This window comes from Theropithecus gelada, chromosome 6 (genome assembly GCF_003255815.1).
Source record: "Theropithecus gelada isolate Dixy chromosome 6, Tgel_1.0, whole genome shotgun sequence".
Classification (NCBI taxonomy): Eukaryota; Metazoa; Chordata; class Mammalia; order Primates; family Cercopithecidae; genus Theropithecus; species Theropithecus gelada.
In genome coordinates this window covers 147,204,941-147,231,330 of record NC_037673.1, presented here as the reverse complement: position 1 = coordinate 147,231,330, position 26,390 = coordinate 147,204,941, and the positions used below count along the sequence as shown (strand labels likewise).

General features: G+C 41.5%; 1 protein-coding gene across 4 annotated transcripts in view; it reads left to right on the top strand.

Moving 5' to 3' along the window:
- Window positions 1-14,977: 14,977 nt before the first annotated feature.
- DCTN4 (dynactin subunit 4) overlaps window positions 14,978-26,390 on the top strand; it is a 44,525-nt gene continuing 33,112 nt past the window's right edge. For 2 of the 4 annotated variants that reach the window (XM_025387238.1, XM_025387236.1), the window contains exons 1-3: window positions 14,978-15,228; window positions 17,897-17,967; window positions 20,783-20,961. In XM_025387238.1, the coding sequence (XP_025243023.1) occupies window positions 15,094-15,228; window positions 17,897-17,967; window positions 20,783-20,961 (385 nt within the window). In that variant the 5' untranslated portion in view covers window positions 14,978-15,093. Of the gene's footprint in view, window positions 15,229-15,564; window positions 15,972-17,896; window positions 17,968-20,782; window positions 20,962-26,390 lie in introns of those variants that run through there. The other 2 variants (XM_025387237.1, XM_025387239.1) reach the window with 2 other exon arrangements.

The window sequence follows — 26,390 nt, the reverse complement described above, 5'->3', positions numbered from 1 at the left end:
AAGCTCAGGACTGGAGCCAGCTGAGGCCTAGTCTCACTTTCCATTTAGCAAGCAGTTTATTAGTATCTCTTTAATATCGACTTGCCCTGGGACCCTAAAAGCAAGCCAGAAATAAAGTTTGAATCCCCACAGGAGCATACCATGTTAAGTCTGCTGCCTCAGCTGGACTGATTTTGCTAAGAGAGCACTGAAGGGAAGAATAATGGATGCTGTGCTGGATGTATGAGGAAGTGAAATAGCCAATTTCAACAAGCTTTTGTTACAGCAAAAGCCAGAAAACAACTCACAACTTCTTTGGCCCTCTGTTACAACCACTCCAAAGAGAAAACCATCAGGACCTGAAAGAAATAAGTAATACTCTGTTAGAGAGCCCCTGATACTGGGGGGGATCTTGTACATTAGAAGTTGTAGTCTAATGACATTGGCTGCCATCAAAACATGGCCTTGGCCGGGGTGGTGGCTCATGCCTGTAATCTCAGTACTTTGGGAGGCTGAGGCGGGTGGATCACCTGAGGTCAGCAGTTCGATACCAGCCTGGCCAACATGGTGAAACCCTGTATCTAATAAAAATACAATAATTAGCCAGGCGTGGTGGTGGGCCCCTGTAATCCCAGCTACTGGAGAGGCTGAGGCAGGAGAATCGCTTGAACCCTGGAAGCAGAGGCGGCAGTGAGCCGAATAGCCCCACTGCACTCCAGCCTGGGCAACAGAGTGAGATTCTGTCTCCAGGAAAAAAAAAAAAAAAAAAAACACTGCCTTTTGAGGCCCCCATTAGGATGCAATCCATAGCAAATACCCTCTCTAGGAATTATATCTACACAAGACTTTTTCTTTTCATTTTTGACTTGTACAGATGTATTTATTTTGTTGTGGGGAATAATATGATCTATTGTATTAGAAATCAGAAAACCAAAATTTTGAGTCTGACACCCAGTAGCCCACCCAAGCTCCACAAAATAATAAAATGAGACCTATTCCTCACATCTGGTACAATTATGATGAGTAAAGATTTTATTCATGTACAGCAGACCCCTGAATAACATCCTTCTGTTATAACGTTGATGAGGAAAAAAAATTGTTTCCCTGCTAACCGTGTGGAGTTTGCATGTCCTCCTCATGTCTTCGTGGATTTTCCCCAGGTACCCCGGTCGGTTTCCTCCCACGTCCCGCAGATGTGCATGTTAGGAAAACTGGTGTGTAGCCCCAGCGTGAATGACTGTGGGTGTGTGTGAGTGTGCTCTGCGATGGGATGGCATCCTGTCCAGGACTGGTTACTGCCTTGAGCCCTGAACTGCCGGGATAGGCTCTGGCCACCCGAACTCTAAACTGGAATAAGCGGGTAAATAATTCTCTTCCTTGTTTTTACTAATCTTTACTAAACATATGTATGACTCACAATTATTTCAGTGTTCAATATTGAAAGTGTTTTAGTCTTTATTTAGAAGTTTGGTGGTATTTTTGTTATCAGAAATATGCTGTAGGAACTTAACTCTTCTTTCTGTCCATTTGTCTATGGTAAAATTGATTTCCTTATATATAATTTCACTTAAAATCAAAGTGTCCAAGCCTATTGAGGAGGCTGAGTGAGGACTTACTGTATTCCTTCATTCAAAGCTATTTATTGAATATCTCCTACATGTTCTAGGCACTAAAGAAGACAAATTATCTTTATTTATTGTGCTTACATCTACTGGGAAAATATTCACAAAAAATAAGTAGGCAAATAAATAAGCAAGATGATACCAGTTTGTGAAACCATGAAGAACATAAAGCAAGATGATGAGAGAGTGATGGAGAGTGTTTTATCGTGGAGATTGTAGCTAATCTGAATTTCCTAAATAGTTTATATCATTAATGATTATGTTACTCTGTAATATATCAACTTAAACGTAATTTCCAAGGTCTTTAATTAACTGAGAATTTAGATTGATACTAAATCAAGTAAACTGGTGAATAATCTTAGCTGCTTGGATAAGTTCTTAGAAAGATAGAATACAAAAACATTGGTCACCAAGCATGGTATTGTACACCGTTTGCACACCTTTGCCTCTTATTTTTATATGTTTGAGAGTTGATAAACCTTTGGAATATATTAATGTACATGTTTTATTTTACCACTTAAAGAAATGCAAAAGGGGTCAGCACTGTGGCTCACGCCTGTAATCCCAGCACTTTGGGAGGCTGAGGCCAGCAGATCATTTGAGGCCAGGAGTTCAAGACCAGCAGGGCCAACATAGTGAAACCCTGACTCTATTTAAAAATACAAAAAATTAGTCGGGAGTGGTGAAGTGAAATCATGAATGTGAAAGAGCACGTGCCTAGTAAATATTACCTATTTGAATAGATAGTATATATGCATGGCATGATCATATATCAGACTTTTCCCTAGGCCCTAGAGTAGAGCCTTCACACTACATACAATTCTTTCCTTCCTGAATTTTCACTAAAATGAAACACTGCATGTCCAAAACTAAAGGGAAAATTTAAAACAATGTAATCCAAATTCTCCCTTTTACAGATGCAGAAACTGAGGCTCAGGGAGACTGAGTGACTTGCCAAGGCCACCAACTGACAATTGTTAGAGCCAGACTATGAACCCAGGACAGCTTGACTACTGAGCCTAAACTCTTTGCCACTCTGCACTAATAATTTTGAGTGGGTTCTGGTTTTATCAAAGTCCTCCCTAAGTTCAAATTTCTGGTAACAATATTTTCCTTTCAATCACCTGCACCTAGGTGCAGAATAAGCACTCTACTAGTTGAATGAATGAATAAATGAATGATAGGATGACAAGAGGTCAACCTAGACTTCTCTTTCCAGTTCTGAAATTGTGCCGAAGGCAAAGTTGTATGGTTGAAAAACTATTGTATTAACTCACAGAGTTCTCCAGAGAAACAGAACCAATTGTGTGTGTGTGTGTGTGTGTGTGTGTGTGTGTAGAGAGAGAGAGAGAGACGGAGAGAACAAGAAAGAGAGATTGATTCTTAAGGAAGTGGCTTACATGATTGTAAAGGCTAGCAAGTCTAAAATCTGCAGGGTAGCCCAGCAGGTTAGAAACCTAGGGAAGACTTGATGTTGCCTCCTGAGTCGGAAAGCAGTTTGCTGGCAGAATTCCCTCTTCCTAGGGAAGGTCTATCTTTTTCTTAAGGCTTTCAATTGATTGGATGAGGTCCACCGACATTATGGAGGATAATCTGCTTTGCTCAAAGTTCACTGATTTGTGTTTTAAGAGGCAAGGTCTTGCTGTGTTACCCAGGCTTGAGTGCAGTGGCACAATCATAGATCACTGCAGCCAAAAACAGAATAGAATTGTAAGACAATAGGATGTTTAGTCTAGAGATGGGAGGACTCATATAGGCAGTGCGGAATCAGAGCAAACCTCTGAAGTATGCCTGGGGCAGAGGGAGCCGATCTAGAATCAGAGAGTGTCAGCTGAGGAGAAGCAAATATCAGCTCACTCAAAGAAAGAATTTTTTAAAGAGCTGTCTGAAAATGGACAGAATAGGCCTTCTTGGGATGTCATGCGTTCCCTAACACGAGAGGCATGGGAGCAGAGAGATATCACAGAAGGTTTTCATTGAGAGAGTGGAAGACTGGGGGATGGGGGCATGGAGTGTGTCACTGGCACAAGGTAAAGGTACTAAACTGGCACTAAACAGTACTAAACCATGACTTCTAGTCCTGGCTGTGTCACTAGTTTGCTATGTGATCCTGAGGAAGTCCCTTCTCCTTTCTCTATCTTCAGGTTCCAGAAGTGAAAAGAAGATAGTTGAGTTAAATGTTCTCTGAAGTCACTTGCACCTCCAAAATTTTTTAAAACTAAGGCTCAAGGATCTTAAGATTACTACAGTTTTTAATTAAAAGCATACCTGTGTGGGGGTGATCTATTTTGTTTCACTGATGAATCTGTGCTGGCTCCGACATTAGATCCTCATTTACAGGCCCATAAACAGCTCGGGTCTTCCCAAAAGTCAGGCAATAAGCACCAGGACTCCTGATATTACTAGTCTCCCTCTCTTTCCCTTTCTTCCTGAAAAAATTTCCAAAGTTCTTTCAAAATGCCTTCTTACTCTTTGGGGGAAGCTCCACTTGCTTGCTAACTCAAAAGAAATAACTTTCTAGCCTCAAAATAAGAGGCAGGAATTTTTATTTTAATTTGTATTATGGCTGAAAGACTTCATTGAATTAATGACAAGGAAGGATGGTGAAATGATGAAATTTCTCGAACATGTGGAATTTGAGATAAAACAAAGTGCTAAGCAGACAGGGAGAAGGAAGAGGAAATGGAAGCGTTCCGTTTTATAGCTTTGAAGTGGAGTGATAGTCACATGGTCTCATTAGTGTGGTTATAATTATTTGAATCAATTCTCATGGCTTAATTCCAAAGTGTTCAATTATTACACAGTCATGTAGCTAGAGATAATAGAATGTCTATTACCAGAAGATATCTCTGTTCAGTCAGTCTAATTTTTGAAGTAAACTTTGGTCTTAAATATTTATATGCATTTGCCTATATTTTTCAAAAAAGAGTATTTACTTGAATGAAACACTTATTTAGCACTTATTGTATAGCAAAGATTTTATATGCATTATATTACTTAGTCCTTAAAACAGTTCTAGGGTGAAAATGTTATCAATCCCTATTTTACACATCAGAAAACAGAAGCCCAAAGAGGATATGTTAACTTTTCTAAGATTACCCAACAGCAAGTAAAAGAACTGATTCTAAATATCTTGCATCTTATTGAGTTAGGGCCTCTCTGTGCCTCTTTTTCTGCTCATTGAGTAATTCCAATTCCTGACCTAGGTAAGGCACAGTGAAATGCACAGGCACAATCAGAATTGCAATGCACACTGCATAATGCACAAGCAGAATCAGACAATTAGCTACATGGTTACAAGAGAGGGTAGAGTAATTGTGAGAATAAAAGGGAAAAATTATTGTTTTGAAACCTATACAGTGCATCTATATTTAAGAGTATTAATAAGTTTTACTTATTAACTTTAAGCATGCACTTAAGTTTCATTTTTGCTTCCAGATTCACCCTCTGCACAGTTCTCCATCCTGCCTTGTGAATGGGAGGTTCATCTGAATGTATCCCATCAGTGGGCCTGGTAGCAGACACTGCCAATCCCTGCACAAATCTCTTAGGCCTTCTCTACCTCAACGTTTCACAGACTTCCAGTTGCTAGTATCTGTATCTTTGTGTCTGAGGGCTTTTCCCAGAAACACAGAAGGTTGGTCTGTCAGTCCAAAAGTATCCAGGAATTAACCCTTTTCTCCAGGAGCAGCCCTCAACCAAGACTTTAGGGGTATAAATACCCCAACTCCCTCATCCGTCGGTGAAATAATTCTGAGAGGTGTGTTTACATTGTTTCCAGAGTTTCTCTGTGGGACTAGGCTCCAGTCACCCACTATGATAGCTGGCATAATAACACAATGATAACAGCTGTCTTCTCTTCTTTATTTCACTTCCTCAATTCCCTACTGGTGTACCCTGAACCTCTGAACCTCTCAAATAAATGACTTGCACTTAAACCCTAATCCCACAATCTGCTTCTGAGGGAAATTAAGATAGATTTCCTTGATGTCTAGCTTTCTGGTGGGCTCATCTAAGAGGGAAGCACCAGCAGGAGCTGAGGTGTTTTGCATTCTACCCCCACCCCCACCCCAGGGGCTGCAAGGCTGACTCTGTGGCCCAATTCCTGTCAGCGGACCCTCTTCACACAGCTCTGTCTGTCTCCAGAGTACAGTAACTGCTCTCACCCTTGCCTCTTCAGGCCTCAGGCCATAAACAGCACCCACCTTTACTAACCCTGTGAACTGCAGTATTCCTTCCTTTTCATTGCTCTCTACCCCACCCACAATTTCACAAATAGTTTAATTTCTATATTAACCTTTTATATGTTAAACTTTTTAGAAATTAAAAGTTTAATTTCTATATTAAACTTCCTTCAGATTATCCATTTTAGCCCACCATCTGTTTCCTGTTGGTACTGTGACTGATTCAGCTGGTTTGATGATTTCTGGGTTTGACCTCAGAGAAGACAGTTGGTTATGGGGACATGTGGGGAGGGCATGAGGCCATGACTAGGACAGTGGAGCGGGCAGAGATGGAAAGAGAAGTATACAGTGTGGCAGAGGTTAACTGTTATGGTGGTGGTAAGGAAAGAACAAAGTATCCCCACACTTAGCAGCTTAAAATAAACATTTATTATCTTACAGTTTCTGAGGGTCAGAGTCCAGGAGTTGCTAACCTGGGTGGTTCTAGCTCAGGGTCTCTCACAGGTTTGCAGTCAGGCTGTCATCTGGGTCTGTAATCATCTCCATACTCAAGTGGAGCTGGAGAATCCACCTCTGAGCTCACTCGCTGGTTGCTGGCAGGCCTCAGTCCTCACCAGCTGTGGGCCAGAGGCTTCAGTTTCCTGCCACACAGGCCATGCTATGGGGTTGCTCACAAAATGGAAGCTTGCTTCTCCCAAACAAATGATACAAGAGAAAGGGTGTGTGTGTGTGTGTGTGTGTGTGTGTGTGTGTGTGTGTCAGAGAGAGAGAACTCCAGCAAGAGAGGGTCCAACACAGAAGACACAGTCTTTTATAATCTAGTCTCGGAAGTGTCATCCCATCACTTCTGTCATATGCTGTTCGTCACACAGACCAACCCTGGTAGACAAGGGTAGAAACACCAGAGGGAAGTAGCCGCTGATGGCCAACTTGGAGGCTCACTTCCACCAGTGCTCAAGAGTAACAAAATATCCCATTAAATTTCCCTGTGAGGACAGGAAGGCTCCCAGATGAGACAGCTGAAAGTCTAAAAGAACTTCCCAGGAATAAATTGTAAGAGGGGCAACACTGGAAATTCCAATTGTTCAAAACAATTTTTTTAAGAAGCCAACTTAGTGCTGCTCAGAAGTAAAGCTGGAAAGCCCGTGTAACTTTAGACAAATGAATTCCTCTCTCCAAACCTGTTTTCTCACTTGTTAATGAGGGGATTGGGCCACACTCCATGGCCTAATAACCAATACTTACATAGCACTGATAGCACTGACAGCACTGACAGTGTGCTGCCCTCTACCCACTTTACTTATATTAACGCATTTTACCTTCACAGCAAGGGGAGAAGCTACTGTGGAGAGCCTTTGGTCCCATTCCAAACAGGCTGGGCTCTCCCACACCAGCGTTACCTCAGCGTGAGCTGGAACACTGAAGATCTGATTAATGTGTTTAGCAACTGACTGACTGGCTGTTTCTCTGGCCTCTTGTGAAATATGCCTTCCTGTGTTGTCATCACTATGCTTTGTGGGTTGAAACAAAATAAGAGACTGAACAAGTTAGCTTCATTTCCTTTTCTTAAATATAAAAGTGTCTAGTCCTTTCCTGGATGTTTTTATCTTGACCTCAGGGAGAAGAAATAGTCTTGGTAATTTCTGAGGAAATAAACCCCCAGTGGCTGAATTTGGTCAAACTGAGAAACAAACTGTCCCCTGGCCTAACCAGGGCCTCCCCGTTGCCTAACTTCAAGCCGTCCCCTCCCATATGGCAGTCTATGGGCATGAGGAAATCCCATAGGCTCTATCTTCAAAATACAGCCAGAATCCCTGGTCCATGGCACTATCTTCTTTTGCTTGGATCACTATTGCAGTTTGCTAACTGAGCTCTGATTCTATCCTTGTCTCTCTACAGTTCATTTCCAAAATGATGTCAGGAATGACCCCTGTAAAGTGTAGATTAGATCACATCACTGCTGTGCTCGAAATCCTGCAATGGTTCCACATTCCCTTCAGAGAAAAATTCAACATCCTTTAAACGCCCTTTGAGATCCTACATGAGTGCACCCCCAGCCCCCACTAACTCTGGGACATCATCCCCTAAACCCCTCCCCCTTGCTCACTCTCTTACAGTGACACAGGTCTTGCTGCTCCTCACACATGCCTTAGAGACCTTAGAGAAGCCTCTTTCCCCAGATATCCACTGGGTTCTCGCTCTACCTCCTTCAAATCTTTGCTCAAACCTTACCTTTTCAAGAGGGTTACCCTGACCACACAATTCAAAATTGCAATCCTCCTTTCTCCCCCCAGTTCTTGTTCTGCCTTCTAAAAGAATGGACTGCTTAAAGGTGAAAAAGAAAAAAAAAAACTTTTTTAGTTGCCAGCTTCCGTATGGCAGTAACTTCCAGACGGTTTAAAATAGTATTCATCCACTCAACGAATACTAACCGAGGGCTTGCTTTGTGCCAGGCACTGAGTTAGGCAGGAATTCAGTCTTCAGTTCTACTTTGCTCAATTCAGTGAGCAATACGCTGGTGCTCTCCTAGAAGCAAGCCTTGGGGTTGGGCGGTGAATTGTGCAAGAGGGAGGGTGACAAACATTCTTTGCTTGGCCAAATTTTAGTCAGGCTTCTGAATCTTCTGTAGGCCCATCTGTGCACTTCCTCATAAAAAGTGGTTTTAGTGGGCCAGGCATGGTGGCTTATGCCTATAATCCCAGCACTTTGGGGGGGCCAAGGTGGGTGGATCACGAGGTCAGGAGATCGAAACCATCTTGGCTAACATGGTAAAACTCCATCTCTACTAAAAATAAAAAAAGTTAGCTGGCTGTGGTGGCGGGCACCTGTAGTCCCAGCTACTCAGGAGGCTGAGGCAGGAGAATGGCATGAACCCGGGAGGCAGAGCTTGCAGTGAGCTGAGATTGTGCCACTGCACTCCAGCCTGGGCGACAGAGCGAGACTCCGTCTCAAAAAAAAAAAAAAAAGTGGTTTTAGTGAAGAACTCTGCTAAGTCAGTTTACTGAGAACCCCCCTATGACTAGGTTCCTCATCCTCTACCATCCCCCAGGTGCTGTCTGATGACCCTGGCCTGTCCTCAGCAAGAATCCCATTAGGTGAGTTTAGCCAGAATCCCCCTTACTCCTGATGTTTGCTCTTAGCAATTTTCCTTCCAGTGACTCCCACCCTGCTCCTTGGCTATACATTCCCACTGGGCCATGCTATATTGGGAGTTGAGCCCAATCTCTCTCCCCTACTGCCAGACCCCATTGCAGTGGTCCCTATACCTATCACGATGGTCCTGAATAAAGTCTGTCTTCCTGTGCTTTAACAACTATCTTTGAATAATTTTTTCTTTACCAAGCGCCAGCCAAGTGTAGTAAAAGCAGGAACCTTGGAACCAAGCCCTGAGTTCAAACCCTAGCTTCACCTCCTTCGATCTTAAAATAAGGGGACTGGATTAATCTCTAAGGTCACCTCTGGCTTTACTGTTTCATGATTTCACCCTCATTTCACCGAGAGCTCTAGCCCCTTGTTCAGTGTAAGTGCTCAGAGGTGAGTCAGGACAAACATGCAGAAGAGATGAGTGGAATAGAAAGGCATGTGTTAGAGATATTCGGGTGGTAAAATCAAAGGAAGGAGCCACCAAGGAAGCTCTCAGGTTTTTGGCTGGGGCAGCTAGGTGTGGGTAAGGGTATAGCTACTGTAGGAGTGCCAGGTATATGGGAAAAAATGAGCCCTGTAAAAAAAAAAAAAAAAAATCATAGACCAAACTTGGCCAAGCACAATGGCTCACACCTGTAATCCCAACACTCTGGGATGCCAAAGTTGCAGAGGATCCCTTGAGCCCAGGAGTTAGAGACCAGCCTGGGCAACATAGCAAGACTTCCACCTCTACAAAACATTTAAAAATAAGCTAAGCATGGTGGCATGTGCCTGTAGTCCTAGCTACTCAGGAGGCTAAGGTGGAAGATCACTTGAGCCCAGGAGGTCCAGGTTGCAGTAAGCTCTTACAGCCACTGCACTCCAGCCTGGGCAACAGAGCAAGACTCTGTCTCTTAAAAAAAAAAAAAGAAAAACAAAAAGAAAAGACTGAACAATTTTGCACTTGAAAAAACAAAAGACAAAAACAATTTACAGTTCAGTTCAATTCAAAAGCAAAAACAATTCAAAAGATTTCCCAGAATAAAGGCAGGCCAGCAGCCTTTTGCCATGTTTACACTTGGGAAATTAGCTTTAGCCCTGCCGCCACCACATTTCCTGGGCAGGGCCCCCACAGGCGCTAGCATGGATATTTATGAAACAGCGACTTCTTTTTTCTTCCCCCTCTGTTCACTTACTATGACTTTTAGATTAGCCTGCAGATAGATTCAACACAGGAAACCCTGTAATTAATATAGTTTTCAAGTAGGAAACCAAAAGTGGGGAAGGCAGCCAGGGCAGGTGGCCAGCATTGGTGAGAGCAGTTCCCCGGGATTCCTAAGCTATAGAAAACCCTGAGTCTTCGAGGTCAGAGCCCAGATTCGGTCCCCTTCACAAGACCTCATTTGACCAAAGTCTGACTAACTCCCAGTTTTTTCCATTATTATTGTGGATTTACTCTGAAGGACTCTATAAAAATGAAAATCACTTTCAGTTTTTTATATTTGGGACATTAAGGGAGCATTTCTTCCATGTGCTTAGTACTTCAAAGCTTACAAAATGCTTTCACAGCCTGGATGATTTTTTATTTTCACCAAGGCAGGTATTATTGTTCTCAATCTATGTGTCTTGAAACAAGACTCTGAGGTGTTAACGGCTTTTAAAAGATCACATAGCTAGAAAGTGCCAAAACTATCCACTGGAAATTTGATAATATTCCAGGTAGGCAAAACAGTGGGAAATCGATATCTCATACACTTACAGTGACAGTGTAAATTGGCCTAGCATTTCACAAGGGCTCATTGCCAGTATTTACTAAATGCGGTTATCCTTTGACCTGCCAGTTCAACTTTAGGGTCTCTGTATTAGCCTGAGCTCCCCCTAGAAAGCAGAGCTCAAAATGAGAGCCTGCAGGCAGGAAGCCAGCATTGAGAAGTGAATGAGCGTGAGTCCAGGCCTGGGAAGAGTGAAAAAGCAACACAAGGCTACATTATCAAGCTGGTCACCATCGTGCATAACTAGGACTCGATCCTGCTAGAACCCTTTAAGGAACCATGGAGAGTGGGCCTGAAAAAAAGAAGACGCAGACATTTATTCACAGGCTCACACCCTACACTGGTGGTGAAAGGTTACTCCATAGACTGTTAACTCTTCCGCACTTCCATGTTTGACAGAGGAATCCCAAGAATGTATTCATGTATTAATTATATAGTTATTAATAAAAAGATTAGGGGAGAGCCTGGGCCTGGAAACTGGAGTTGGCACTGGAACACGGATCTCCAAAGTCAAGTCTAATTTTCAGAGTCTGGCAGATAGGGTTCTGTGGAACTGGAGTTATAAAGAATAGAATCCAGTTCCCTTGAAGGTAGAGAGAAAGGCATAGCAAGAGATAGGTAGGGTGTTTCACTTTTCTGCCACAAGCGACTCCATATTCTACAGCACACTGGGCACAGAACATCTGATATCCTGCCAGGCAGTGTTATCAATAGTCAAAAGGCATCAGAGATAAGGCCCACCATGCCCAGTCCCAAGGCCAAAGACAGACAATTTGTGGGGAAAAGAAAGAAAGATCAGACTGTTACTGTCTCTATATAGAAAGAAGTAGACATAAGAGACTCCATTTTGTTCTGTATTTGAGATGCTGTTAATCTGTGACCCTACCCCCAACCCTGTCCTTGCAAGAGACATGTGCTGTCGTGACTCAAGGTTTAAAGGATTTTGGGCTGTGCAGGGTGTGCTTTGTTAAACAAGTAACTGAAGGCAGCTTGCTGGTTAAAAGTCATCACCATTCTCTTAATCTCAAGTACCCAGGGACAGGTACACTGCCAAAGGTCGCAGGGACCTCTGCCTAGGAAAGCTAGGTATTGTCCAAGGTTTCTCCCCATGTGATAGTCTGAAATATGGCCTCGTGGGATGGGAAAAACCTGATCGTCCCCTAGCCGGACACCCGTGAAGGGTCTGTGCTGAGGAGGACCAGTACAAGAGGAAAGAAGGCCTCTTGGCGGTTGTTGGCAGTTGAGATAGAGAAAAGCATCTGTCTCCTGCCGGTCCCTGAGCAATGAAACATCTCGGTGTAAAACCCAATTGTATGTTCTGTTTACTGAGAAAGGAGAAAACCACCTTAGGGCGAAAGGTGGGACTTGCTAGCGCAATGCTGCTCTTTATGCACTAAAAAGGTTTATGAAGATGTTTGCATATGCACATCAAGGCACAGCACTTTTCCTTAAACTTATTTATGTCACAGAGATCTTTATTCATATGTCTTACTGCTGACCTTCTCCCTACGATGATCCTATTATCCTGCCACTTCCCTTTTTTATAAGATGGTAAAGAGAATTATCAATAAATACTAAGGGAACTCAGAGACTGGTGCTGGTGTGGGTCCTCTGTATGCTGAGTGCCGGTCCCCTGGGCCTACTTTTTCTATCTCTATACTTTGTCTCTGTGTCTCATTTCTTTTCTCAAGTCTCTCATTCCACCTAACGAGAAACGCCCACAGGTGTGGAGGGGCAGGCCACCCCTTCAAAATTAAGTGATTATCAAAAAGCAGTACTTTTCCAATTTAGTAAGCATGAGATTCACCTGGGAGCTTGTTAGAAATTTAGATTTCTGGACCCCACCCCAGAAATTCCAATTTGGGTCTTGGGCAGAGCCCTGAATCTACATGTATAAATCCCTCAAGTAATTCTCATGTAGGTGATCCAGGACCACACTTGAGAAACACTGCTCTAGGACCTAGACTCTGAGCCTTCGAGGACGGAAAGTATCTCATTTATCGCTAGTTCCCTCCCCAGTACTGGGCATGTAGCAGGGACAAGATAATTGGCCACTGACTTATTAAAAAATCAGTGCTCTAAAAAGTGTCTGTTTTATGTGGATTCAGCTCAAGTCTGCAACCTTTCTGTACCTGCAGCCTCTTGGACTTCATTTTAACAGCATAGTCCAGAAAAGGGAATTTAAACTCAGTAGAGACTAGTTTATAAGCCAGAAAGCCAACAAATTCATTAACCTAAAGAAGTAACTGCAAGTCAGTTGGCTAGTAATATATTTTCTCCTAGGAGCAGAAGCTACCTATGAAACTAAATGAGTACCAGGCTATTGCTTGGTGAACAGGTAATGACTTTTAGGCTTAATTGGTAAAGCGCGACATAAATTGTGAGATTAGCACTGCATAAGTCGAAAAGGTCTATATGAATGTAAGGTATTATTTGTTTGGGTGAGGGAGAAGGGACAAGATAGAGGAAGGTGAACAAGATGGAGCAGTCCCTGTTGTTTCCGGGTTCTTCACCACAGATTTTCCCGTGCCCGGGAAAAATTCCCACGCCCGGGAAAAGAACCAAATCAACTGAGCATGAGCAGAGTGACGTCAAGCTGGGGACACCGAAATTCAAGAAACCACTCCTACACACGCGCCCCAAACTCCTCCCCTTCCAGCTCCCAGGCATAAAAGTCCGCCGCCGGTAAGCGCGGTGTGACTTCTTCGGCCCCTGCATTTGTGGACCGGAGAACATCATCCGAGAGCGCCGGCGCGACTTCCCTGGCCCCCCACACCTGAGGACCAGAGAACCTCGCCCGAGAGTGTGTGCATATTTGCAATAAAAGACTGCCACTTTCTTACGTACTTTGGCCTCATGTTTAATTACTTAGCTCTCCTAAATTAAGTTACATTAAATTAAATTAAAACATTATTAACATCACTATATTAGAAAATATACTGCAGAGAGTATACATAGGGGTTATGCCTGGAAGCACTAGAATCAGACAGAAAAGGGTTCTACCTCTATGAAACCTTACAGATGAGTCACTGCACTTCCCTGTGCCTCAGTTTCCTGCTCTGTAAAATAGAAATAATGATAGCCACAAGCCTTTTGGAGTTGTTGTAAGAATTAGACAATGTATGTAAAGTTTTGACACAGTGTGCTGCATTTAATAAGTGCTCAATAAATGTTTGCTAATAGTATTCAGTTCCCTTTCTCCTAAATCACCAACTCTAACGTCAGACAGGTAAATAATACAACACTACTACAATCATAAAAACGCAGACCTGGTAGCAGGCAACAGAGGCTCCAGTTTCTGCTAGGCAATTCTAGGTGGTCATTTTACATACTGTGGAGTCCCAATGAGAGAAAGGGAGTCAGGCTAGTAGGACCAAGGGAAAGCAAAAAGAGCAGATGCACTCTAAGTCTGCCTTTCTTCATGGTGCAGGACACATAGCCCTCCTGTGCAAATAACTCACAATCTTCCTGCACTCAGCTATCACGAGACACATGCAAGTTAGCTCCCTGTAACCTTGGAGTTATCGGTATTGCACAGCACTCTGCAGCCCAAGAACCGTCCGATAAAATCTCCAGCAAGTCTTTGTTTCCTTGAAGTCAGCTCCTCTCTGGCTGGTCGGCCCACTGCAACTTTTCAACGTATTTCCATACCTTTTCTAATACATCTGCATTTCTTTTAGGTTGAATGTATCAACCTAAAACTGTTGATACATTCTTTTCCCACCCACGTAATACCAGTCTCACATAGTCGCTGCTCACCCAAGACGCAGACCTGAGCCTTAGTTTACACATGAGAAAAACGTAGACGCCTACCAACATTGTTCATTCATTGATTTCATTCCCTCCTTTCATACTTATTGAAGGGCCACAATACACACTTAGACCTAATGCTAACTCTGTACTCAAAACCTGCGTGGAGGAACTCACAGCCTGAGTTTCAAGCGAAATAATGTATGTGAAAGTTCCCAAAGGCCATTGGCAAGACTCAGAAGACAGTGCTGGTGTGACTCTTGTCTTTCAGTCCCCACGGAGCCCTGTCCCTTTGAGACCTTCCATTTGTCTCCTGGATGCTCGCCTGTTAAGTGGGGCAGGGGAGGCCGTAGTAAATAAGACAAAAGAGCTGCCTTCCATTCTGGAAGAAAAGAATAAAAGGAGCTCACTGAGTCCAGACCTAATGACAGGAAGAGCAGTGGACGCTCACACAACCGCTGGGGCACAGGCCCAGGGTTGGGGAGAAAACTGGGATCTCAGCTGCGCACGCGCGCTCTGGTTTTTGACGGGCGCAGAGCGGGACGAGGTGGGAAGCCTAACGTCAAAGTCTACGTAGGAAGACGTAGGGAAGGCAGCTAGGAAGACGCTGGCTCTCGGGTCACGTGATGCGGCGGGAGGGTCGTCGGCTCCTCCCTCCCCAAGATGGCGTCGTTGCTGCAGTCGGACCGGGTTCTCTATCTAGTCCAGGGAGAAAAGAAGGTTCGGGCCCCGCTCTCGCAGCTCTACTTCTGCCGCTATTGTAGCGAACTGCGGTCGCTGGAATGTGTGTCTCACGAGGTAAGGGAGTCGCCCCATAGCGAGTGTGGGGGGTGGGGGGCGCGGCGTTCCTCCTAGTCACTGCCACCGGCGGGCTGGGGCTATTTTCCTTCCTTACTGATTGGTTATGTCTTCCGTCACTCGGCTTTGCCTGCGATTTGATTTGCTTATAATCTGTCACTTGGAAAGGAGGAGCAGCCTCGGGTGGGGCTGAGAGGATCTTCTGGTTCTAGAGCGGCCTCTGATTGGACAAACTTGACTTAGGGACCGTGTCTGTTTCCGATGGGGCTTTGTAATTGGGTGGACTACAGAGAAAGGTCTGGGGGTTCTTAATTCAGTTCATTTGAGGGGCGAAAAACTGCCTTTCCAGCTTTTATTGCGAGGATGGAGGAAGGCGCAGGCGTTCTCATTCATGGTTCTCCCATCGTGGAAGTTCTGCTCCTCTTTTGTCCAGAAATTGGGCCCTCGTCAGATTGCCTTGCCCTGTTCCTGACTCAGGCCAAGGCCCGCAGCCGGGGAGAGGTTGGGGCGGCGTGAGTTATGTGCAAAGCCCTCAGGATAGAGTATGTCATGTAAGAAGCTGAAAGTGTATTCATGGAGCTAGAGAACGATCTGTCCTTCCCTGGCATGAGCGGGCGTCCGAAGTTGGATTTTTCAAAAAGAAGACGACCCCGGCCAGTAAAAAGTCACCAAATAACAAAACCCCAAAACTTCTGCAGCGCTTGGCACATCTTGTTTATTCAGTAGGCTTAAGGGATTAAAAGGCGAGTAAGACATAAAATGCGCTGTTTAATAAGCCATAGTCTAGTGAAGAAAAAGCTGATAGTAATAATAGTTGCTGCTTGTTCGATACTTGCTATATGTCATGTGATTTATGTAATCTTCTGTCCAAACCAATGAAGTGGATACCTTTAAAAAAATTTTTTTTTTACAGGTACAGAAATAGATACAGAGTGTTTGCTGTAAGTCACACAGCCAGTAATTTGGGGGTGGGAGGGAGGGCCTGGATTTGAATCTAAACAGCCTAACTCAGAGTGTTTTTTACTGAAGATCCCGGGACTGTTAAAATAAGTGCACATGAAAACACATACTATAAGCTATTTAATGTGTTATTAATAACTTATTTTATTGAAGATACTTTTCATAATAGAAATAGTCAAGAAAAGCAATAAAATAATACAAGAAAAATCATAAAAATATGGCATTGATTTTTCTTTTCTTTTTTTTTTTTTTTGAGGCGGAGTCTTCACTCTGTCCCCCAGGCTGGAGTGCAGTGGCACCATCTCGGCTCACTGCAAGCTCCGCCTCCCGGGTTCGCGCCATTCTCCTGCCTCAGCCTCCCGAGTAGCTGGGACTACAGGCGCCGCCACCGCGCCCGGCTAATTTTTTGTATTTTAGTAGAGACGGGGTTTCACCTTGTTAGCCAGGATGGTCTCGATCTCCTGACCTCGTGATCCGCCCGCCTCGGCCTCCCAAAGTGCAGGGATTACAGGCGTGAGCCACCGCGCCCGGCCTTCTTCTTATCTCCATGAGCACTTTCCTTGTGTGTATCTCCTTGATGATTCCCTATTCCAGCTCCACCTCCAGAATTTATTGGATCATAACTTCTGTGGTGAACAGAGTGCTCAGTCTCCATGATCTGTCTCTAAGGGTCTCTTCAATTAGGACATCCAGTCTGTGACAGCATCTTTTACAGCCTGATGTGTACCTGTGATGTGGAGGCCATTAGAGTTTAGGGAAAGATGAAGCTCTGAGGGCTGGGGCAGGCCGTGACGTTCTAATGGAGAATCTGGGTCTGGAGCTGCACATGAACAGACAAGCAGAATTTGGAAAGGGGGCAAAAAGGAATGATTTGTATTTTGCCTTTTTTGATGAGTCAGTGCAGGTACTAGCAATACTGTATTTTGTGTTCCTGGAGATTATTTGAGCAACAACTTTATTAATCTTGTCAGATTGACCTGTTTATAGCAAATGATGAAAAAGGTCAGTTTCTGTCATAGTATTTATGTTCCACTGATTGTCTCTTCATTTGCAGGTGACTAGAGTTCTGTAATTGTCAAATAGGACCTACATTAAAGAAAATAATTATTCAGACTTTGAAAAAGTAAAATGAACTTAATTTTTTGACTCCCAGTTTTTTTAAGTACAATAAAACTGTCCCATTAATTTGTTTAAAAATCTCTAATTGGTTGGCTGTAGCTGACTATGTAAATATTTATGCTTTCCTTCAGTCAACCTGTATTACTTCAATAATGAGAAATCTTTAAAAAAATTTCCTTCAACAATTAAAGTATGGTCAAGTTTTTATAGTCATATAAAGCTAGCCTAGACAGGAGGATATTTTATCCCAACTTTACAAATTGAATTGGTTTATTAAACTCTTCATTAGATTATCATAGAATTCTATGGAGTTCAATTGGAAACTGTAGATTGTTAAATAAACAACTTTTAACACATAAAATCTTGATGATGGAATAGGAGAGATGAGAAAAATAGAAGGGTTTTTTAAATCCAGAAGGGAAAAAAAAAACACACAAAAACAAAAAACAGGTGACTGAAGAATAAACCCTAAGCTGAGAACAGTCTACCTTCTGCTACAGTATAACATATTTTAAAATTCACTATTTGACAAGACATATACACAAGTTAAACTGAGTTCTCCTCTTTCTTTTTTCTTGTTTCCTCCTAGGTGGACTCCCATTATTGTCCCAGTTGTTTAGAAAATATGCCGTCGGCTGAAGCCAAACTAAAAAAGAATAGGTAAGACCTGGATATAGTTTTTTTCCCCTGTTTTCCTTGACTGTTCTCTAAAATAGCTGGTTAAAAAGACACATGGGCCAGGCATGGTGGCTCACACCTGTAAACCCAGCACTTTGGGAGGCCGAGGCGGGGATCACGAGGTCAGTAGATCCATACCATCCTGACTAACATGGTGAAACCCCATCTCTACTAAAAGTACAAAAAATTAGCTGGGCGTGGTGGCACGCACCTGTAGTCCCAGCTACTTGGGAGGCTGAGGCAGGAGAATTGCTTGAACCTGGGAGGCAGACGTTGCGGTGAGCCACGATCACACCACTGCACTCCAGCCTGGGCAACACAGCAAGTCTTTGTCTCAAAAAAACGACACATGAAATTAACTTTTTTAACCAGCTCTTTTTCATTTTTAAGCATCACCATTGGCAAAGATTAAATGCCTTTTGATTTTTGAAATAGATTTTCTACTTTAGAACAGTTGTATACTTCAGAATTATGGTGAAGATAGTACGGAGAGTCCCCATTTACCTCACATCCAGTCTCCCCTATTGTTAACATTTTACATTCGTGTGGTATATTTGTTACAATTAATGAACCAATAAACTACATTTTATTCAGATTTCCTTAGTTTTTCCCTAGTCTCCTTTTTTCCCAGGATTCTTTTCAGGATATCACATTATATTTAATAGTCATATCTCCCTAGGCTCTGCTTGGGTGTGATAGTTTCTTAAAATTTCCTTGGTTTTGATGACCTCAAAAGTATTGAGGACTACTCGTGAGGCATTTTATAGAGTGTCATTCCATTAGGATTTGCATGATGTTTTTTTCTCATCAGACTAGTGGAATGTATTTTGGGGAGGAGAGCCACAGAGATAAAGTGCCATCTTCCATTACATCATGTCAAGGGTAAATACTTAAGACTTGTCACTGTTGGTGTTAACCTTGATTATCTGGCTTGAGCTAGTGTTTGTCAGGTTTCTGCACTGTAAAGTTACTGCTCTTCCTTCTTTTTTGTACTCTCCTCTTTGGAAGGAAAATCACTGTCACAGCCTATACTTAAAGACTAGGGAATTATGCTCCCCTGTCCTTAAGGACTATCTGCATAAATTATTGGGATTTGTAATTCTTTTGCATGGAAGATCTATCTGTGTCTTCTCCCCCCATTTATTTTTTAAATCACTTACTTATAGGACAGTGGGATCATGAATATTTATTTTACACTTTGGGGTGTAATCCAATACTACTTTATTTATTTATTTATTTTGTTCAAATTATTTCAGCTTTCGCCATTGGGAGCTCTTTCAGTTGACTCCTAGATCCCTTTGACATACCCCCATCATTAGGGGCAGGAGAGAGTTCTCTGTTCATTACTTTGATCATTTTCTTACCAGTACTACAAGATACTCCAGACTCATCTTGTGTGTATGTTTTGTGTGTGTGTGTGTATGTGTGTATGTGTGTGTGTTTGAGACTGAGTCTCACTTTGGCGCCTAGGCTGAAGTGCAGTGGTGCAGTCTTGGCTCACTGCAGCCTCAACCTCCCAGGCTCAAGTAGTGCTTCCACCTCAGCCTCCTGAGTAGCTGAGACTACAGGCACATGCTACCACACCTGGATAATTTTTGTATTTTTTGGAGAGACAGGCTTTTGCCATGTTGCCCAGGCTGGTCTCCAACTCCTGGGCTCAAGCACTTCACCTGTCTTGGTTTCCCAAAGTGCTAGGATTACAAGTGTGAGCTGCTGTGCCTGACTTCATTTTGTATATTTTCTGTGTCAGTCTTAACAGTTGTTTCTCCAAGGAGCCTTGGTTCACTTTATTGGAGAATAGTCTTGGGAACCAAGGTATGGCTGCTAGGCATGCTCATTGCTACAGGATGGTGTTTAGTTTTTAGCTTGAAGTGAAAGTCCTTTTGCTATTAGTCGCACCCCCTATGCCCTGATGGATGTGAACCACTATTGTTTGTCTTTCCTGCCCTGAGAAGTAACCCCTGATAACCAGATACTGTTTTATGTGCTTTCCACAAATTAATTTTTATCATTTGATCCTAACGCTTTCTTGTAAGATGAGTACTATTACTATCTTCTTTTAATAGTATCCAGATGGCAGACTATAACAGATAATGCAAGTTATATTATAGAACAGAACTTCAAGGCAAGTACAGGACTACAGGTGAAATCTCGATAATCTGTGATGGTAGGAGAGTTAAAAGCAAGAAGACATAGGGACTTCCTAAAGGAGAAATGTTGGCTGAGCACTAGGAAGAGTAGCATTTAAGGAGAAACAGAAAGCCCTGAAAATGTGCTGCTTCTGAACCATTCCAGTTTGACAGCATTGTTTGCTTTCTGTTTCAGCTCTCTGGCACAGCAGTCAGTTATTTTCCAAATCCAGTTTCACAGCTTCTTGTATTGTTGACTCTAAATTTTCTATGGCACAATTGGTCTGTCATCTCTAAAGTTACAAGCTGTGACATTTCTCCTTTCCTCAGAAATTTTTGTGATCAATATAAGCATAAAAAGAGTCTGGAATCGTAAACTCCATCTGTTAACAATGATTCTCTCTGTGGAGTAGGATTAGGTTGGGCTCCATTTCTTACTTTGGCGATAACTGCATATTTTTTTAAAGTGATGAACATATAGTACTTTTGAACTATTAAAACAAAGTTGGTAAGAGACCTGCAGAGTGTTACTGTTTTTTCTTGAGAGGTACTTGTCCTTATATTTGTTCTCTCTTGAATTCCTAACACCTGGAACAATGTCTGGCACATAGTAGGTGCTTGATAAATATTGGTTAAATGAATGAATGGTTGTGTTTGTCATGTCACAGATGTGCCAATTGCTTTGACTGTCCTGGCTGCATGCATACGCTCTCTACCCGGGCCACAAGCATCTCCACACAGCTTCCAGATGACCCAGCCAAGACCACCATGAAGAAAGCCTATTACCTGGCATGCGGATTTTGTCGCTGGACGTCTAGAGATGTGGGCATGGCAGACAAATCTGTAGGTGAGTGAGGTGGACTTCAACATGAAATTTTGTGCAATTGACACTGCTATAATTGCCCATAGATTATTATTTCTGTAACCTGTTGGGGCGATAGGAGCTAATAACTCTTCTGTGTTCCCATATTTTCACATTTATAGATCTTGGTGTTTTATCTGAGACTATATTCCCATATTTTCACATTTATAGACCTTGGTGTTTTATCTGAGATTGGATAATATTTAGTTTTCTTGGACTTGATAAAGTAGCTTTTTTAAATCTGGTACTTTCTTGGAATCAAAATATTAATGCTCTTCATGAAAAACAAACATTCCTGTTAAGACATCGTGGATAAAACTAAAAGATAAAAATGACAAACTAAGAAAAATAGTTGGGTCTTATATAACAGGCTAAGGATGAATACTCAAAAATGAGGAACACTTGTAAGTCAATAAGGAAAAAGACTTACTAGGAAAACAGGCAAAGGATATGAACAGCAGTTCTCATAGTAGAAATAAAAATGGTCAATGAATATGCAAAAATATATATTCCACTTCCCTAGTAATCATGTAAATGCAGATTAGACCTTCCGTCTATTTGGTACAACATGTTTAATCTGGTTGTATCAAGTGTTGGCTAGAACATGGGAGAATAGTTCCCTCATACACTACGGTAGTCTATCTTGGAGACCAATTTTAAAACACTTATTAAAATTTTAAATTGCTTATATCTTTCTGCCCAGTATTTCCATGTCCAGGTGTCTGTCCTGGAGCATTCACATGTGTGCTCAAAAACTTTTATATATATGTATATATAATGTTTATCAGTGAAAGAGAAAAATTATGTATGTTTGGATTTAAGACCACCCAAGGCATTATATACCTCCATCATTTGAGTGTTTGAGTGTTTTAGAACAGAGATTGCACTTAATTTTATCAGGAAACTTTATTTTTACAAATTCTGTATTTTGTGGTTAACATCAGAGAGTGGAAACATTCTCTGAACAGTGAGTTCAAAATCTTGAGTTGCTTTTGATTGAAGTGATCCAAAGTTTAAAAAAAAATAATAAAATCTTGAGTTGCTATTTATGCTTTATGTAAGTAGTAGCATCACTAACTCTCTATTTTTTTTCTGAAAGTTTCATTGTTTAATTTTCTTTTTTTTTTTTTTGAGACAGAGTCTCGCTCTGTCACCCAGGCTGGAGTGCAGTGGCCGGATCTCAGCTCACTGCAAGCTCCGCCTCCTGGGTTTATGCCATTCTCCCGCCTCAGCCTCCCGGGTAGCTGGGACTACAGGCGCCCGCCACCTCGCCCAGCTAGTTTTTTGTATTTTTTAGTAGAGATGGGGTTTCACCGTGTTAGCCAGGATAGTCTCGATCTCCTGACCTCGTGATCCGCCCGTCTCGACCTCCCAAAGTGCTGGGATTACAGGCTTGAGCCACCGCGCCCAGCCTCATTGTTTAATTTTCTAAAAACATTTTAAACTTGTAAAAATTCTCATTTTGGGATTTTCATAAAAAGTATAGCTTATTGACTAATAATTGGGGAAGCTCATAACAAACTCATTATATGTCATTTGACATAACTAAAACGAAGCAGACTGGCTAAAACCTTTCCATATATTCTTACACAATTTGGAAGTAATTATGGGTGAAGTTCTTTAGATTCAACTATGTTCTTAAGAAGTTAATCCTTGATTCTGTTGAATTTACTCTTTGGTTTAGAATGCTTTGAGCTGTTGATGGTGTTTCTGACTTTGTACATTGAGTTGATAAAATACATACTCTTTTCAAAAACAGAAAGTTAAATAAATGTATCTTAGTTCCTTAAAAAGCTCATTGATGAGTAGCTGTTTACCTGAAGTGTGACTGAAACTAGAAAGATTCTGTAACATCTTTTAAAATTGCCAGTAAGTGTTTATGTGTATATGTTTTAGTGTCAGTATGGGAGATGTTAGAATTTATCAAAGAAAGTTAAATGTTAAAAAGCAACCTCAAAGTGGCATAATGTAGGCCTCAGTGAATTAAAGTATTGTTTTTTCATGTTTGTGTTTTGTGTCTTTTTATCAAGTGAAAGAAACAGCCCAGAAATCCAAGTAGATTTCTCAGTTTGTTACTCTGTTAGTGAATGTTTTATGCTTTTTGGATTATGAGTCATGAAGATTGGAGAATTTATATTTCAGAACTATAAACTTACGCTGGCTTCTAGAACTCCATCTCCTCTGGGGTATCTCAACAGTGATAATTGAATACCAGGAGCTCTTAAAGAGTACAGATGATTTCATTTCCTCCATGATGTCATTGGTATCTTAGAAGCCCTGAAACCACTTAAGTTAGAACTATTTGTTTATTTATAAGTACTTGTCTGTAATGTACAGAGAAAAACTTACAGTGAGATTATTATGTCTCCCAAATTGCTATTTAGAATAAATTACCAGTTCAAAAGAAGCAATTAGATAAAATATTCAGACATTTAAAAATATTACAACTGAAACATTTCTTTCGCATAATTATTTTTGATGATTGCCTTAAGTGAGGCAACTTCTAAAATATTATACTAAAATGCTATTTCTGCCATTTCTTGCAAGAGGATACAATGTCACCTTCAGCAAGGTAATTGAGTCCTTTTTGTTTTGAAACAAGTGATTTTATATGAAATATGTATATTCATGTACTTATCACCCAATTTAAGAAATGAAACAGCCAAAACAGTTTAAGCCCTTCCCCCTACTTTATCTGTCTTCCTCTCTGCCCGCTAAAGATAATAATCACAATCCTGAATTCAGTGTTTATTAGAGTCCATGCATGTCTTTATACTTCTCCACATGTGTATGTAGCCACAGACAAATAACATTTTTCGGTTTTAAGCAAATGGAAACATAATGTATATATCCTGCTACAACTTTATTCTATCAACATTATGTTTTTGATACACAGTTGACTGCTGTGTGACTTACCACAGTTTACTTATTCCATCTTCTCTTGATGAACATTTAGGCTGTTTTCATTTTCTTTGCTTTTGAAAAACAGAACTGCTGGAATCAATCTCGTATGTGTTTTCTAAGGCACAAGTATAAGGGCTTTTCTATATAACGAAGTAAAATTGCCAGTCATAAGTTGTGTACATCCTTAGCACTCCAAAATGGTTTAGCAGTCTTTGCTCCCATTAGTAATATATAAGAGTAAACTACCTGTTCCTCCAGTTCCTTGTCAGCTTATAGTATTTTTGGACTCTAAAATGTTTCCAGACTGATGGTTGTGAAATGGTATCTCATTATACTTTTATTTTTCCCTGTTATTTGGTTAGCTTTATCGAGATATAATTTATGTATAATCAAGCTTACCAATTTTAAGTGTGGAATTCTGTGATGTTTGACAAATGTGTAATCACATAGCCACCACCATAATCATGATATACAGCATTTCTGTCCCGCTAGAGAATCCTCATGCCTCATTGCAGTCAGTTTCTTCCCCCGACCCCCTTGCCCCGATTACACTGATACGCTTTCTATCACTAGAATTTTGCCTTTTCTAGAAGTGTATATAATTGGAGTCTTATATTACAGACTTTCCTGTCTGTCTTCTTTTATTTAGCATAATGCTATTGAGGTTCATCTGTGTTTCTTCTTTGTATTATTTCTTCTTACTGTTGAGTAGTATTCTGTTGTATGGACATACTATAGTTTGTTTATTCATTCTCTACTTGATGAACATTTGGATTGTTTTTGGGTTTTGGCTTATATGAATAAATGTGCTATGAACATTTGCCTATAAGTCTTTGTGTGAATATATGTTTTCATTTTTCTTAAGTGCCAAGGAGTGAAATTATTAGGTCATAGGGTCAGTGTATGTTTAATTTGTCTAGAAGCTGCCAAACTTTTTTTTTTTTTTTGCTTTTAAAGTAGAGATGGGGTTTCTCCATGTTACCCAGGCTGGTCTCCAACTCCTTGACTCTAGCAGTTCTCCTGCCTCAGCCTTCCAAAGTGCTGGGATTAAAAGCATGACCCACTGCACCCGGCCAATGCCAAACTGTTTTCCAAAGTGACTGAACAATTTTGGATCCTCACCAGCAAATTAGGAGAGTTCCAATCCCTTGACAATGCTTGCCATATTGTCAGTCTTCCCCATTTTAGCCATTCTAGCACATGTACAGCAGTACTTCACTGTGGTTTTAATTTGCATTTTCTCATTGTGTTTACTTACCAGCCATGTATCTTTCGTGAAGTGTCTGTACAAATCTTTTCCCCACTTTTTAACTGGGTTTTGTTGTTGTTGGTTTGTTTTGCTTTGGGGTTTTTTTTTTTTTTTTTTGAGACTTTGAGACAGAGTCTCGCTTTGTCGCCCAGGCTGGAGTGCAGTGGCACGATCTCGGCTTACTGCAAGCTCCGCCTCCCGGGTTCACGCCATTTTCCTGCCTCAGCCTCCAAGTAGCTGGGACTACAGGCGCACACCACCACGCCCGGCTAATTTTTTGTAATTTTAGTAGAGACGGGGTTTCACCGTGTTAGCCAGGATGGTCTCAATCTCCTGACCTCGTGATCCGCCCGCCTCGGCCTCCCAAAGTGCAGGGATTACAGGCGTAAGCCACCGCGCCCGGCCTGCTTTGGTTTTTTAAACTAAGTTATAAGAGTTCTGTATTCTGGATACACGTGCATTGTTGAATATATGTTTTGCAAATATTTACTCCCAGTCTGTGGCTTGCCTTTTCCTTTTCTCAGCAGTGTGTGTTGAAAAACTCAAGTTTCTAATTTCAGTGAAGTCTGATTTATCAATTTTTTTGTTGTATAAAGTTTGTGCTTTTTGTGTCCTATTAAAAAAACTTTAGCCTAAACGCGGTGTCACTAAGATCTACCTGTGTTTTCTTCTAAAAGTGCTGTAGTTTTAACACTTACATTTAAGTCTTACTCATCTCAAGGTAAATTTTGTAAATGTTGTGAAGTAAGGGTCCTTTCGGTTTTTGTTTTTTGAGGTTTTTGTTTAGTTTTGTTTTTGATATGTGGATATTCCATTGTTGCAGCACCATTTGTTAAAAGTATTCATTATAGTCTTACTTTCAGTACTTTCAGTTTTCTTGAATAATCTTTTCCTTTGTGATTTATGCTGTGTGCTGCTTACATAAGAAATTCTTCTCTAAGCCGAGGTCATAGAACGTAGAAAATGCAGTGTTACAGATGAGAGCAAAGTCTCCAGAGTCAGACTGAGTTTGAATCAACCAAAACGGTTTAAGCCCTTCCCCCTACTTTGTCTGTCTTCCTCTCTGCCTGCTAGAGATAATAATCACAATCCTGAATTCAGTGTTTATTAGCATCCATGCGTGTCTTTGTACTTCTCCACATATGTATGTAGCCATAGACAAATAACATTTTTTTTACCAGTTACTCTCCGTGTGACTTTGAGCAAGTTATTTAACATCTCTGAGCCTCAGTTTCCTCATATATGAAATGAGACTAATAAT